Below are 15183 nucleotides of genomic sequence, written 5' to 3' on the forward strand. Positions count from 1 at the left end.
CCAGTTTGATCAAATCCTCAGCTGAGGCTCCCTCTTCTCAGATGACTCTAGGTTTTTCTCAAGTTAACAATAAAAACTAACCAGCACAGATCCTGGAGAGGGTGAGGGATAAGCTGGGATTTCTGTCTCTGCTCGACCCAGCTCCTGGGCCAGGGGACTCAGGCACCATGGATTTGCCCAATGAACACACTTGCCTTCTCTAACTTTTCATTCTGTTTCTATAAGGGAATAAGGAATCATTAAAAGCATGAGCTGTGACCGCTTAAATCCTGTGTCAGAGCATCTCTGATTCAGCACAAAGGATTCTCAGAAATGGCACTGACCTGTGGTACCTTAGCTGCACCCTTTCATGGTAACAAGGACCAATAGTTAATATGATGTCATCCCACACATTTGTGGAAGCCAAGCAGTCACGATCTGGTTCTCAATATCCTAACTCATTAATCCTCACTTCAACCTTACTATTAGACGAGTTGATTACTAATAGAAAGCTACTATTATTATCCCATTCTTCTAGTGGAGAAACTGAGGCATTAAGAAGTTGAACTATCTGTGCAGTCCTGACTGCCTAGAAAATCCAAAATGAGTCACAATACTCCCCATTCAAGCCACATGGAACACCGGGGCCTCACTGCAGCCAAGCTTTGGCCAACACAGAGAAGGTGCTAGAATGAATCCCCTGCCCTGCCTTATGTCATGTTACAGAAGGATGTCTCCAGAAGACTTTGGCACAGTTACGTTAGCTTCAACTGTGCTCTCAACTTGTGTTTACCTTGGGTCACAAGAGTCCCAGGGACTTTCCTCACTCTCGGCAGAAGACAAAGTTCCTTCCATAGTGTGCCCTATGCAAGAGCAGAACAAACTTGGGAGTCGGGCCCCGGCCAGGGACAAGATGCTATAGCTTTCCTGCTGTCCAGGGCATTGTGTCATTAGGGGGTAAAGACATCATTCTTAGATCCTCTCTGCATTTGCTACAGTGGTTCTGTCAGACCCTTTCCATACCCATCAATGACTGTGAAGTTGATCTTGTCTATCTCAGCTCTTCATGTGGAAGCCAGGAAAGAGGTGGTCCACAGGTTGCACACGCATGCAGAGGTCAAAAGTTGACTTCAGCCATCTTCCTCTTCTACCTTGTCTTCGGAAACAAGGGGCTCACCAATTAAGTATACAGTCTTACGTGCTCTCAAGACAGAGTATTAACTTGGCTACCAGGGCAAGCAGAAGTTCAGCCTTTTTGAGATCAAGAAGGGCTTTCAGAAAGATGACTTGCCACGCTGACCTACTTGCCTCCAGAGAGCTGAGGCGTGGGTCACCCAGCAGTCAGGTCCCATCACTGACCTTTGCTCTACTGGCTTAGTTCTCATAGGCCTTAATAAACACACTGCCTGAGTGTTAGGAAACACGTGATCACAGGGGAAAAGTACTTATTCAAAGTAAATCCTGAGGCCCTTAAACGGCAAGTTGGTGGCCTTCATCTTTCAGCTTTTTGCATCTTTCCTTCTTTTTTTCTTTTAAGCTCAAAGAAGTCTTGGATCCAGCCCTGGAACCCATCTTACTAAAGCAGACGTTCATGAGTGGGGGAAGACTGCTCATCCGCCTCGGAGATTCGGACATCGATTACGACAAGAGTTTCAGGTTTTACATGACAACCAAAATGCCGAATCCCCACTACCTGCCTGAGGTGCGTATGAGCTGCTAGTCCGGAACTTCCCACCCAGCTGAATTGTGTGTGTTAAGTTTCTAAGGCTTGGTGGGCTTCCACCGCAGAGATCAGCCGAGGACCTCGCCCACTTTCCCTTTCTCCCTCTGCCACCCTCCCTGTCACAGGACACAAGTTCCGCCCCCCCCCCCACATGTCCCAGAGCAGTGACCTATCTCACAGCATTGTTCACATGTCCCTATCCTATACTCCCAAATAAAAGTGTCACCTAATGTAGAACCCTGCTGACTGGGTGAGTCCCCCTATAAGTGTTGTTAGACATGGCAGAGGGTCCTATCTTTTTCCTTCTCTCTGCCATTGATTTATTTATTCAAGAGAAGTCTGAATATTCTCAGAGTATACCAATAGTTTCACATAAGATGCTACGATGAAACGAAAGAGGTAAAGCTCATTTTACTACAAATAAGGCTTTTTAAACAAGACCATTCTGTGCAAGTCACTATATGTAACCGGGTGATTTTATTGCCTTGATTGGTCCCCTATTGATTCCTTCATAACTATCAGAAACATAAGCTTCACAGAGATGAGAAGGCTTGCCCAACACGAAAGCCCTGAAGGGCGCAGCTGGAATCCAAATCTCAGTTCTTGATTCTAAAGTGCCGCCGTTGACCTTCTTTCTGGCTCCTCAATCCTTCGGCCATTCTGCAGAGACCTGGGTGGGGGAGAGGGGGAGGGGATCGCCACTTCTACTGGCAGAGAAAATCATGTTTGAGTTTTGAAAGCCATGCTGTGCTTGGCATGTGTGCACGGGCATACATGCACGCATGATCAGGATGCTTGGCATATGTGCACGGGCATACATGCACGCATGATCAGGCCGGGATGCCTCTTCCTGGATAACAGGGAACCCTGTTTACATTTAAAAACAAACAAAACCGTCCTGTTATACCAGCCCACGCCCAGGCATTCACGTGCTTCATGCTTCTCTTCCAGGTGTGCATTAAAGTCACCATCATCAATTTCACTGTAACCAAATCGGGTCTGGAGGACCAGTTGCTAAGGTAACCGGAATAGAGAGTATGGATGGGAAGCTGGGTATCCTAATGTTTTACTTAGAGGAGGCTTTTATGTTGATTTTTTTAAATATTTAATCCTGTGTATGCCTGTCTGTCTCTGTGTATCTGAAGGTGCAAGTACCTTCAGAGGCAAAAGATGGCATCAGATCCCTGGGAGCTGGGGTTACAGTAGGTTATAAGTCACCCACTGAGCCACTGAGGATGCTGGGAAAGAAACTTGGGGCTTCTGCAAGAGTAGTGTGCACTCTTGGCCTTGGAATGATCTTTCTAGCCACTGATTAGAAATTTGGACAAAGAAAAACAAATAATAAAATAAATCTCAAATATATATCAGACCTTATCAAATTCACAGCTAAACAGAAGGTCTTTTTTAAATGTGGTATCAAACTCTAAACACTACCTGTACTATTATCTTAACAATGCATCGTTGGACTTATTCCATGCCTATGCACGTGTCAACATGCATCCAGTGCTTGACTGTTTCATCACATTCTATTCATTGTGTGTGTCCACGTGCTGTGAGCACCTGGACCTCAGCACTCAGAGGACGAGCACAGCAGGTGGTCCTTTCCCCCACCACATGGGTCTCGGGGATTGAACTCACGTCTCCAGGCTCAGCGGCAAGCTCTGGTAATTACTGAGCCATCACAATGGCCCATGCAGAGGGAGAACCTTAGAAGGATGCTTCTCAGAGCACACCTGCCTCTAAGGGGTCGGGGCCCCGAGATGTGGAGATGGAGCCTCTCAGATCGTGGCCACCTCTAAGGATGGCATCAGATGTAAAGAGGAAGCTGACAAAACAGTTTATGTATTTTCATCTTTCGCTTTGTTATAAGAATGAATTCCCAGATTATTTATACAGAAGAATTGCTTTTTGAGGTGGTAAGGTCTCCTAAGTCGGCTCTTTTTTAATCCTATGTAGAATGTTACTATTTGCAGCTTGGCACAGGTGAGCATTAGTGAATGGCATTGACTGCTTAGACTGGTAAAATGGTCTCCTCCAAACAAGTTAGTGCCAAGAAAACAGTGGTGGAGACCAGACCTTGGGCACACAAGATTGGCAATCAGAACTGTGCCTACGGCTGGGGAGACACAGTCCATAAAGCACTCGGTGGGCAAGCAGAGGGTCCTAAGTTCAGTTTTTATATTTATTATTTAGTGGGGAGTGGGGACATGGGCCATGGGGCATGCGTAGAAGTCCGAGAGCCACCCTCTATGTATGGGATGTTTCCATGTATGGGATCCAGGAATTGAGCTCAGGTTATCAGCTCTGCCAAGTACCTTTACCTGCTGAGCCACCTCTGGGGCCCCTGGGACCTCCGCTCACTTTCCAGAAGTCACATGAAAAGACATATGTGGTGGCCCTTGCTTGTAAGCCCAGGGCCGGGAAGGCGGGCAGATGCCTGAAGACCTTCAGTCAGCCAGCCTAGCCTAGTAGCGGAGCTCCAGGCCAACAAAGCCAGTCTCAAAAGAAGTTGGGTAGCATTGCTGAGAAACGCCACCAGAAGGCACCATCTGGCCTCCATCTCTGCTCGAGCACACACACACACACACACACACACACACACACACACTCACACCACTCACGCTCACAAATCCACACACTCATGCACACACACTCACATGGACGCATGCATGCACACAGTCCAAACAAATAAGTACATAATAAAAGTGAGTAGACAATTGGCTGCTGTTCTCTGACCGTGCCAGAGTTACTGCTCTCTCAGATTCAGCTGCATAGCGCTCCCAATGCTACCGGCATAAAGAATACGGGGAGGGGGTGGGGAAGGCAGGAAGGGGGGAACAGTCACACAGGGCAGGAAACAGCAGTGACTTAGAGGAACTGAGAAGTTGTAATCCAGGTCTTCCGACTTCGGTTCCAGCGACGTAGTGCGACTTGAAAGGCCTGAGCTGGAGGAACAGAGAATCCAGCTCATCGTAAGGATCAACAGTGATAAAAACCAGCTGAAATCTATTGAAGACAAAATCCTAAAGTTGCTCTTTACATCTGAGGGGAATATTCTGGATAACGAGGAACTCATCGATACACTGCAGGACTCAAAGGCAAGTGACACAGTCATAGTGTTTACTGAGAGTGCGTTAATCAGTCCATGACAGCGTGGGCCTGCCCCAGCACTCAAGAAGCTGAGGCAGGAGGATTAGGGGGAAAAAATGCATGCTAACCTGGACTATAGTGAATTGAAGATGAGCACAGGTTATGTAGAGAAACTCGGTCTCAAAACAACAAATTGTGCTGCTTTAAAAGCCATGGTTTGGGGGCTGGATGGCTCTGTGGTTAAAAGCACTGGCTGCTCTTCCAAAGGACCCACAAGGTGACTCATAACCGTCTGTCACCGCCGTTCCCGAAGATCCAGCACCCTCTTCTGGCATCGGCCAGCCCTGCACACAGGTGGTGCACAGGCATACACGCAGACAAAGCCTCCCATATGCATAAAATAAAAATAAAATAAAAATTTCAGTAAGTCATGGTAACAGGAGTCTCTTTGATTCAGATAGGCAGAGTGCTTTACCGGAGGGGAAAAAGTAAAGGGAAAAAAAAAATCTGACCTTTGAGGCTTTGACTAGACAAGAGCCCAAGTCATGGCCGTTATATTTGGTTGATATTAAAAATTACGTACTGACCTAAGGATGCAGTTCAGCGGTGATCACCAAGTCCTTGCACTCCGAGCACTCTACCTCTGAGCTCTACCCAAGCCCTCCTCTCGACTTCTGACACTGTCCACTGTCCGTCCCCACGTCCTAACTTCCAGGAGCCAGGATCAGCTCGGTCAGAAGAAGGTCACTGGGTCCAGAGCCCCTTCCCCTCCCCCCCTCCCCCCGCTCCTTTACCTCAACGTCCCCTTATTACAATCGCCACCTCCATCCGTATTTCTTTCCTAGACAGGACTGGCTGGGTCCCAAATCCCCACCGTTTCCCAGAGGCAGATTCCTAAGAACTTGTCGTGTGTTCCTTCAGATTACCTCGGGCGCCATTAAAAGCAGGCTGAAGGAAGCGGAGACCACTGAGATGATGATCAACATAGCTCGGGAGAAGTACCGCCCGGTGGCCACACAGGGCTCCGTGATGTACTTTGTCATTGCCAGCCTCTCAGAAATCGACCCCATGTACCAGTACTCGCTGAAGTACTTCAAACAGGTAACTGCCCCATGGCCGTGACTTCCCTTTGAACCCTGTTGGGTCACTTCATGCGTCTGACAAGCCATTAATCGAGTTTGGGGGTAAAATCCTACCTACCGAGGGAGTCCAGTGTGCAGTGGAAGGGCAGGACGGAGCTTGGCAAGGCCCGTTTCCTCTCTGCTTCCTTAGCTGACTAGCTTGCTTGCTTTCCCTCTGGTCTGCCTGCCTTTTGTTCTAAGACACTCTTGAAAGCAGCGGTTCTGTGGTCCGAGACCCCTTTGGAGATTGAACAGCCCTCTCTCGAGAACTGTGATATCAGACATCCTACATCTCACATGTTCACATATTGTTTCATAACAATAGCAAAACTACAGTTGCAATGTAGCAACAAAAACAATTTTATGATGGGGAGGAGGGGTCACCACAACATGAAGAACTGTGTTAAAGGGTCACAGCATTAGGAAGGTTGAAACTCCTTTAGGGGTTAAGGAGATGGGGTAATAGTGTTTTCTGTTCAAGGGTGAAGACTAGAGCAAATGCCAGGTGGACAAAGCCAGGGGAACCCCAAAGCAATCTGGCTAGCAGCATTAGCCACATCGACTGGGTTTGACGGAGAGACCCTGTCTTAAGAAGTAAGGTAGAAGAGTGAAGATAATTCCCTACATCAACCCTTCCACTGAACACTGGACTCCCTCGGTAGGTAGGACAGCTTCTCACACATGTTCACACATATGCAAAGCATGCATAGATACCCTTATGCATGAACATCACACACACACACACACACACACACACACAATCTCTCTGTACTTCGTGCTGGCTGTTTCTACTCTGCCATGGGCTTGGTTGTGTGGCACCAACCTCAGCAGAGCTGGTTCCTGTGTCTGCCCCACTCCCACCCCCGGGAATTTTTCCCGCCCGAGTCTACACCATATTTATTCCCTGCAGCTCTGAGGCCTCTCTCTCCTTTTCTGTTTCACTGTGAGACATCCCAGTTTCACCTCAGTCTCTCCTGCCTCACATTCACACCTCTCTCCTGAGGAAGATCCGCGTCTCCCCATCATTGCAGCCTTGCTCAGTGTCTACAAGAGCCCAGGGTATCTATTCTGAGTCACGAAGCTTCAGCAAGCTCTGTCAGCTCACCGAGGACTTCGGGGAGGGGGGAGGGGGAGGGTGCTCACCCTATGGGTGCCTCGATAGCCCAAACTTCCGTCTCCCTGCTTCTCCTGCCAAGTCTATGTCGTGCCTTTTACCTAAAAGGATGGAAATTTTTTATTTTAGCTAATTGTTTTTTGAAATATGTGCAATCTGTAATCTATAGATGTACAAAAGCTTAGAGGGGGGGAAAAGGCAAAGAAAATTTAAAAAAAAGAAATATTATTATCTCCATGTAGCAGATGTGCAGCTCAGCCTTCACATGGGTCCCCCAACAACTGGGCGGTCCCTAAAGCTGTTGCCTGTCTGTGGAAGCACCCCTAACAGGGACTGCCTTGTCTGGCCTCAGGGGGAGAGGATGTGCCTAGCCCTGCAGAGACCTGATATGTCACTTTTGGGGGATACTGGGGGTGGGGGGTGCCACCCTCTCAGAGGAGAAGAAAGGGGGATGGGAAAGGGACTGTGTGAGGAGGGGCAGCAATCGGGATGTAAAGTGAATACATACATTTTTAAAGGAATATTATTCTGCATAGTTTAGGTCTATAACATGTTAAGGGATTCATATAGATAGTGAAGAGATCACTATAGAGAAGCAACGGCACATCCACAACCTCACAGTTAGCTGTGTCTTTTGCTTTTATAGCCAAAGCCATTAAACACTGTCCATTTAAGCGGGAATCCAACAGAAGAGTGCACTTTGGTTACTGACAGTCTTCAGGGATTGTCCTACATGGACTTGGTCATCCTACCAGTCTACGGCTGTACTCTCTGCTCTGCCTCTCTCCATCCCTCCCTCATCTCCACTCCACCCCCTCCTCCTCACCCCTTCCCCCCCACTCCTCCCAGGCTCTTTTTCTACGCCACCCACCGAGCAACTTAGCTTAATACCACCTTTCTAATCCACCATGTTCCTACCCACGACACTATAACAACAAAGGCCTCCTCCTCCTCCTCCTCCTCTTCCTCCATGGCTCACGGTGGAGAACTACAAATATACCTGATTCCTCGGGACACACTAGCAAAACCCATCCCCATCACCCAGCCTCTCCGATTCTGTCGTCTCCAGTATCTAGAGCACTCTGACTTCCAGCCACACCGCCACCAGGAAGGCCTGCCACACACCTCTACAAGCTGGGATGTCTATTCCTGAGCGCTCTAAGAAGTGGGTCTAGTGTCCCAAGGAAATAAGTGATTTTATCCAAAAGTGCATTGCTGGACCCAGCCAAGTAGGAACCCCACTAGGATTTAATTCCTAACTCAAAGAAGTCCTGTGCCTCACTCCCTCTCCAAGTTGTCATCTTCTCACTCCACTGGCTAATTTAAAGTGTCACCAGTGAGAAGCAGAATGCAATTTGGAACAGAAAATGCGACTCTGAGCACATATTTTGACTCTGGAGGAATTTAAATTTCTCCCCAGAAGTGTCTTTACAAGGTGCTTTGTTTTGTTTTAGCTTGTTTTTTTAATGGAGTTTATATTAATTCTTTAGTTTAAAAAAAAAGCCATGTATATTGCTTATAACCCCTCCCTCTTTTGTAATACATTTTTATTTTCTTCAAATTGTCACTGCCTAGCTTCCCCGGCTTACGGTATTCATCAGGGACACACGGTGAGACGTGGGAAGTCTCTCACTGCTGTTGCAGACCGTGGTCAGGCACATGGGGAACACACAGCATCCAACTGTACTCAGACAGTGGCCATCTTGCTACGAGAAAATGGGGTGGATACCAAGAGGGTATCCCCGCCCCCGACAAGCAAAGGTAGAGAGAACCCAGGTGGGCCGGCCCCAAGTGCCACACACAGCTCTCACACTGAGGTCTAGCAAGTTGCTCAGAATAGGCCAGACTTGAGAGGATGCCACCCTGAGTCCAGATGGGCAGGGTAGCCAGTGACACCAGCAGTTGCTCCTCACACCTGGTACACCTCCTGTGCCACTTGGCCTGCCTTGCCTCTCCAGCCGCAGTCTGACCTCCAAGAAGGCCAGTGTTAAAGCTCCTTGTCCCCTGTCTTCCGTGGTGCTGCTCACTGCTGAACACTTCCCAAATCTCTTGGGTGAAGACATTGTCTCCATCCATCCATAGCAGCCAAACAAGACCCATGGAAACAGGAATGCCTGGACATGAACATGAACTAGACTGGTCTTCATGACGGATGTCATTGCAACCGGGGCCCCACAGCAGCTGGGACAGCAGGGGAGAAGGATGCATCTCACGCGTCCTGTGCTGAGAAGACTTAGCTGAGAGATGGAAACAGGGAGAGTCCGTTGTTTAGAGGGCCTGGGTTCTCTTTCTGCCGTGCACTTGCCTAAGTCTCTGCTTTGAAAGTGGTGTGCGCTGGGGCCACCCCTCAATTCCTGCAGCACAGATCTGGGCCCCCCATCTCGGGTCCCTTTATGACGTTGTTGTTGTTGTTGTTGTTGAGGATGATGGTGATGTTGATGTTGATGTTGTGGTTATTGTTGTTGTTAGCGGATATAAAGCCAAGCAAAGTTAACGCCTCTAACACCACCTAAACGACTCGGACAATACCTTCTTATCCCTGCTGCTTGGCAATTCGTGCTTTTCAAAGGCTTAAAAATCTCCTTCCAGAAATAAGCTTGTGAGGGCTGGAGAGACGGCTCCGCAGTCAAGGGGGCTCGCTGTGCTGGCATCCACATGGATACAGTGCCCACCCTCGGCCTCCACAGGCACCAGGCATCTCTGTGGTACACACATAACATTCAGGCTGACATAAATTTAAAATGCACACATATATACATTATATGTGGTGCTGGAGAGATGGCTCAGTGGTTAAGAACACTTGCTCTTCTAGAGGACCCCCAAGTTCAGCAGCCAGAGCCAATACCTGTATCTCAGGCTCCACAGCCTCTGACACCTTCTTCTGACCCCTGTAGGCACCTATACACGTACAGCACATGCACAAAGAGAAAGAAAAAGATACACATAAATAAAAGAAATAAAAAAATAAATCTTAAAAGAAAGGAATGTGAGGATGCTCTAAAAAGTACCTCAGCTGAGGCAGAGAGAAAGGGAAGGAGGGAGGGAGGGAGGGAGGAGAGAGAGAGAGAGAGAGAGAGAGAGAGAGAGAGAGAGAGAGAGAGAGGAGAAACGTCAGTCAAATCCTGAAGGGTTTATGGTTTGAAAGAAAAATCAAGAACCCAAAATATATTTGCAGACAACAGCCCAAGAGAGGACATTGTCCACTGCCTTGGTCAGTCTTCTACCACTGTGATAGACCAAGGCATCTTATAAAAGAAGGCATTTAATGGTGCCTCGTGTAAGAGCCCATGACCACTGTGGCCACAGGCAGTGAGACATGGCACTGGAGACGCGGCTGAGAACTCACATCTCACCCACCAGCACGAGGCAGAGGACTTCTGAAACATCCATGCCTCCTAACCTTTCCCATCAGCCATCCATGAATTCATTTTCTCCCCGAGATTCTTTAGGGTGCTCTACAATTTAATGTTTTGTTTCGGGCACCGAAGAGACTACATTTCTCTGAGCTCCCACCCACCTCTGCCACTTCCCAGGTTTTCACAGAGAACTCAGTCTGGGACACAAGGCGCAGTGGGTAAGAGTATTCATCTAGCATGTGTGAGACCTGGGGTTCAATACCCCCCACCAACAAAAAAAGACAGTTAGGCATGGCGGAGCGCACCATACGGCACTGTAGGCTTCGCATCGGGAGAGGCTGAGACAGGATTTCGAGCTCAAGGACAGCTTGTGCTAACTAGTAAGTTCGAGACCAGCTGGACTGTCTCAGGAAGCCTTCAGAAAGCTTGAAGTGGGGCTCCTCTCCCCAGCACTACAAGGACACTAACTCAAAAGGGCTTCTTCCTTTGTGAGGGCATCAAAATAACCACGCTAGTAATTCACCCACCAGAATTACAAGGGACTATCACAGTTGTCAGCAATAACTAGGTTCTTTCCCTGAGCTCTGCTAATCGAGGAGAACACGGCCCCGGCACAGATGTTGCCAGAAATGCACAAGGGCCATCTCCAACCCTCCCATCCCTGATCCTGCAGCGCCACCACCTCTACTGCCTTCCCGGTAAAACAGGACATCTTTGAACGTTGGGGGGGGGGGTCTCCTTTCAAAACCTCCAGGTAGGAAATAGGATGGAAGTCTCCTTTTTAAAGTCAGCTTCTTGGGCCAGCAGGCTGACTGAGCAGATAAAGAGTTTACAGTGTGGCCGGGTGTGAAGGAAGCCTGGCAAGGTTGCCTTCTACAGTTAGTCACCGGGTTCTGTGTTATGAGCCTCGTTAAGAGTCTGCCATTGGTCCATTTCTGAAAAGTAAGGTAGGAGTGATACAGAAGGTGGATCTCACATACTAAGTTGAGATCTAGATTTCCCCCCCACACACACACACACAGTGTTTGCCTGCCACACTGCTCAGTGGACGTCAAATGGGAAAGGGGAGGAACGGGAGCTTTTCTCCTCTCAGCAAATGGGTTCAAATCCTGTTCCTTCCTCAGCTGTTCAACACAACCATCGAAACGTCTGAGAAGAGCGACAACCTGCAGGACCGCCTGGAAATCCTCCTGCAGCAGACCCTCCTCACGGCGTACACCAATGTTTCCCGGGGACTCTTCGAGCAGCACAAACTCATCTACAGCTTCATGCTGTGCGTCGACATCATGCGCCAGCAAGAGCGGCTAACTGAGGCCGAGTGGAATTTCTTCCTCCGAGGTTCTGCAGGGATGGAGAAGGTACCTGTGACGCGCCGAGGGGACGGGTGAACGCTCTCCCACCATTACCTATTACCTGCTACTCCTTTTACTGTTGTGACCAGAGAGTGACCAAAGACGTGACAGGAAGCAACTTGAGGAGGTGTTCGCTAGAACTCAGCAGAGGGCACAGAGTCAATCACTGGGGGGAGGGGAGTGCGGGGGCGTGGGTTGGCATGGTAGCAGAGAAGGAAGCACGTGGTCACGCTGTATCCACAGTCAGGAAGCAGAGCTAGGACGAGAAGTGCAGCGGGTTTAAAGGTTGAAAGCAACATGTGGCTATAGGTGATAATGTCTGTGTGCGTTGAATGAGGAAAATCAATCACCTGTGAAACTAAGAGCTGGCTCGGTGGTTCAGAGTGCCCGCTGCTACTCCAGAGGAGCAGACTGCGTTCCCACTACTCACATTTGATAGCTGTCACTGACTGTCACCCCAACTCCAAAGAATCCAACACCCTCTTCCTGGCTTCCACCGGTGCCTGCATACAGTGCGCATACATCTACACACACAAACACACAGTTTCAAAAGCAAAAAAAAAGAGTTTTCTTGGAAGGAGGTTCAGAGAAACTAAAGAACTTTCCAGAACACATTAACGCATGAGCAAGACGGACTCAGACGTGTCTAAACCTCTGTAGTCCATGCGTATTTCATCGCTTACAGCTGTCCCTCGTGAGCAGTGTGTTTAAACAAGTTTTAAAGACCATCTAATTCAAAGCTTTAAAAATACCCAGAAATTAAAAAAAATAATAATAATCAATCAAAGGGCAGGCTTAGTGGCACACATGTTTAATCCCAGAATGTGGGGGTAAGTAGATCTCTCTCTGTGTAAGTTCAAGGCCAACCTGATCTACATAGCAAAGTCCAGGATAGCCAGAGCTGCATCGTATGACCCTCCTCTCAAAAATGAACAAGCAAAAGCACACAGGAGTCCTACTTAGAGATTTCTCAGAAGGTTTTAAAATTAAATTTTTCCTTCTCTCAGAAAACATTTAAAATAAAAGGTGAGTGATTTTTTTTTTAATGTTTGGAAAAACAATTTTTTTTAATGTTTGGAATGACAAAATGGCTCCCAGCCTTAAGGCCCTTGCTGCCAAGCCTGATGACCTGAGTTCAATCCTCAAAACAGAAGGGAAAAAATGAGTCACACAAACTTCCCTCCATTTGTGCTTCATGGCAAGTGCGCACCCGCATGCATGAACTCAATAAATAAATAAACAAGTAAGTAGATAAATGCAATTTTATTTTTCTAAATTTTACACTGTTACCTATATTTTACCTATATATATATTTGTCTATATATTTTAACTCAAGTGGTTTCTATCCTTATCTCGTCTCACATGGGCTTTGCTACCTTACCAAGTACATTAGACTTTCTGGAATGATATAAAAAATCAATTCCCGTGCATAAGAACATTATCTGTGGGAAAATGTGTGCCGGTCAAGGGTGGCTTGCTGCTTCCTAGGACAGGACAGCAGAAACAGAAGAGGGTCCACTCATGCGTTTCCTAGCACTTGGCTTCCCTGGGCTCCGAAGCCACGTTTGTTCCTTTGTTTATTTACAAATTAAAAGTTACCGATAACGCTGCATCTAGGCCATTCCCCAACAGCATGGGCTCGCTTCACAACTCTGGGCTACATATTGCTTGTTCTCTTAGTGTGGCTATAGCTGTGCTCAGAGGCTGCTTCTGTAGTGTTTTGGGGTGCCACAGAGCACCCAGTGAAGCAGTGACCTTAAATTGTAATAGCAAACAAAAAAGAAATTAGCAACTGCATTGTTCAGGTTACTGGCGGCTCTTGCTGAGGAGGTAGGTCCTGTTCCCAGCACCCACATGGCAGCTCACCTATAACTCCGGTTCCAATGGATCCAATATCGTCTTCTCAACTCCTCCAATACCACACACGCACGTGGGATACATACATACATGCATGCAGTCAAACAGTCATGCACATAAATAAAATAGTATTTAAAAGAAAGAAATCAAGCCAACTAATGAACCTGCATTGACCTCTGACCTCTAGGTGTTCAATGAGAGGAAGCATTTGGAATGTACACTGACTGGTTCTGTGTCAACTTGACACAAGCTGGAGTTGTCACAGAGAAAGGAGCCTAAGTTGGGGAAATGCCTCCATGAGATCCAGCTGAAAGGCATTTTCTCAACTAGTGATGGGGGGGCAGCCCATTGTGGGTGGTGCCATCCCTGGACTGGTGGTCCTGGGTTCTATAAGAAAGTAGGCTGAGCAAGCCAGAGGAGGCAAGCCAGTAAGTGACATCCTTCCATGGCCTCTGCATCAGCTCCTGCTCTCTGACCTGCTTGAGTTCCAGTCCTGACTTCCTTTGGTGATAAACAGCGATATGGAAGTGTAAGCTGAATAAACCCTTTCCTCCACAACTTGCTTCTTTGTTATAACGTTTTGTTTTTGCTGTTATTGGGGGACATAGTTTCTTTGTTTAGTTGGGTTTGAGTTTTTGATGGGATTTTATTTCGCTTTGTTTTTGAAGCAAGGTGTCTTAGGGTTTTACTGCTGTGAACAGACACCATGACCAAGGCAACTCTTGTAAGGACAACATTTAATTAGGAATCTTACAGTTTCAGAGGTTGGGTCCATTATCATCAAGGGGGAACATGGGATCATCCAGGCAGGCATGGTGCAGAAGGAGCTGAGAGTTCTACATCTTCATGTAAAGGCTGCTAGCAGAATATTGACTTCCAGGCAGCTAGGGTGAGGGTTAAAGCCCACACCCAGAGTGACACACCTACTCTAACTGGGCTACACCTTCTAATAGTGCCACTTCCTGGTCCAAGCACATACAAACCATCACACGGGGTCTTTCTGTTACGTCACTCTGGCTGTCCTGGAACCCACTACATAGAGCAGGCTGGCCTCAAACTCACAAAGACCTGCCTGCCTCTGCCTCTTGAGTGGCTACACCTGGCCTCTTGAAGAAAGTGAAAAGTTCATGGAGCATAGGCATGATATGAAGCTAAAACAGAAAAGAAGAGAAGATCAACCCAGCACCCCATGTCCTCAAACACAAAGGTGCCAGCTTTCTAAGTCTGTGAAGGCAGAGAAAGGCACAAAAGACGCAGAAGTCATGTTCGAACTTTGTCATTGTAAGAGCACAGTGAGGCAGCAGATGCTGTCACAGACGCTGCAGGAAGCTACCTAGACTGAGCTGAGCACAGTGAGGAAGGCAGCCCAGCTGGGCAACAGATTTCCAGCCCAGACGAAACAGCCTCTGTTTGGAAGAAGGCGCCATCTAGAACTTCCGTGGCTAGAAAGGGGGCGCCAATGACTAGCTTCCAAGCTTTGGACAGCAGGCTGGCTCCTGAATCCTAGAGCATTAAGAATGATACCGAGGGCTAGAGAGATGGATCCAAGGTTCAGAGCACTGACTGCTCTTGCAAAGCACCTAGGTTCAGT

At 47.9% G+C, this 15183-nt stretch overlaps 1 protein-coding gene across 1 annotated transcript in view; it reads left to right on the forward strand.

Annotated features, from left to right (window-relative positions):
• Nucleotides 1-15183, forward strand: part of DNAH6 (dynein axonemal heavy chain 6) — a gene marked incomplete at both ends in the record, with an annotated part of 168476 nt that overhangs the window by 122346 nt on the left and 30947 nt on the right. Inside the window, 5 exons of the mRNA XM_080932360.1 lie at nucleotides 1517-1681; nucleotides 2654-2721; nucleotides 4620-4800; nucleotides 5714-5893; nucleotides 11508-11741. Of these exons, the coding sequence (XP_080788486.1) occupies nucleotides 1517-1681; nucleotides 2654-2721; nucleotides 4620-4800; nucleotides 5714-5893; nucleotides 11508-11741 (828 nt within the window). The remainder of the gene's footprint in view (nucleotides 1-1516; nucleotides 1682-2653; nucleotides 2722-4619; nucleotides 4801-5713; nucleotides 5894-11507; nucleotides 11742-15183) is intronic.

This window comes from Micromys minutus, assembly GCF_963924665.1.
Source record: "Micromys minutus genome assembly, chromosome: 18".
NCBI lineage: Eukaryota > Metazoa > Chordata > Mammalia > Rodentia > Muridae > Micromys > Micromys minutus.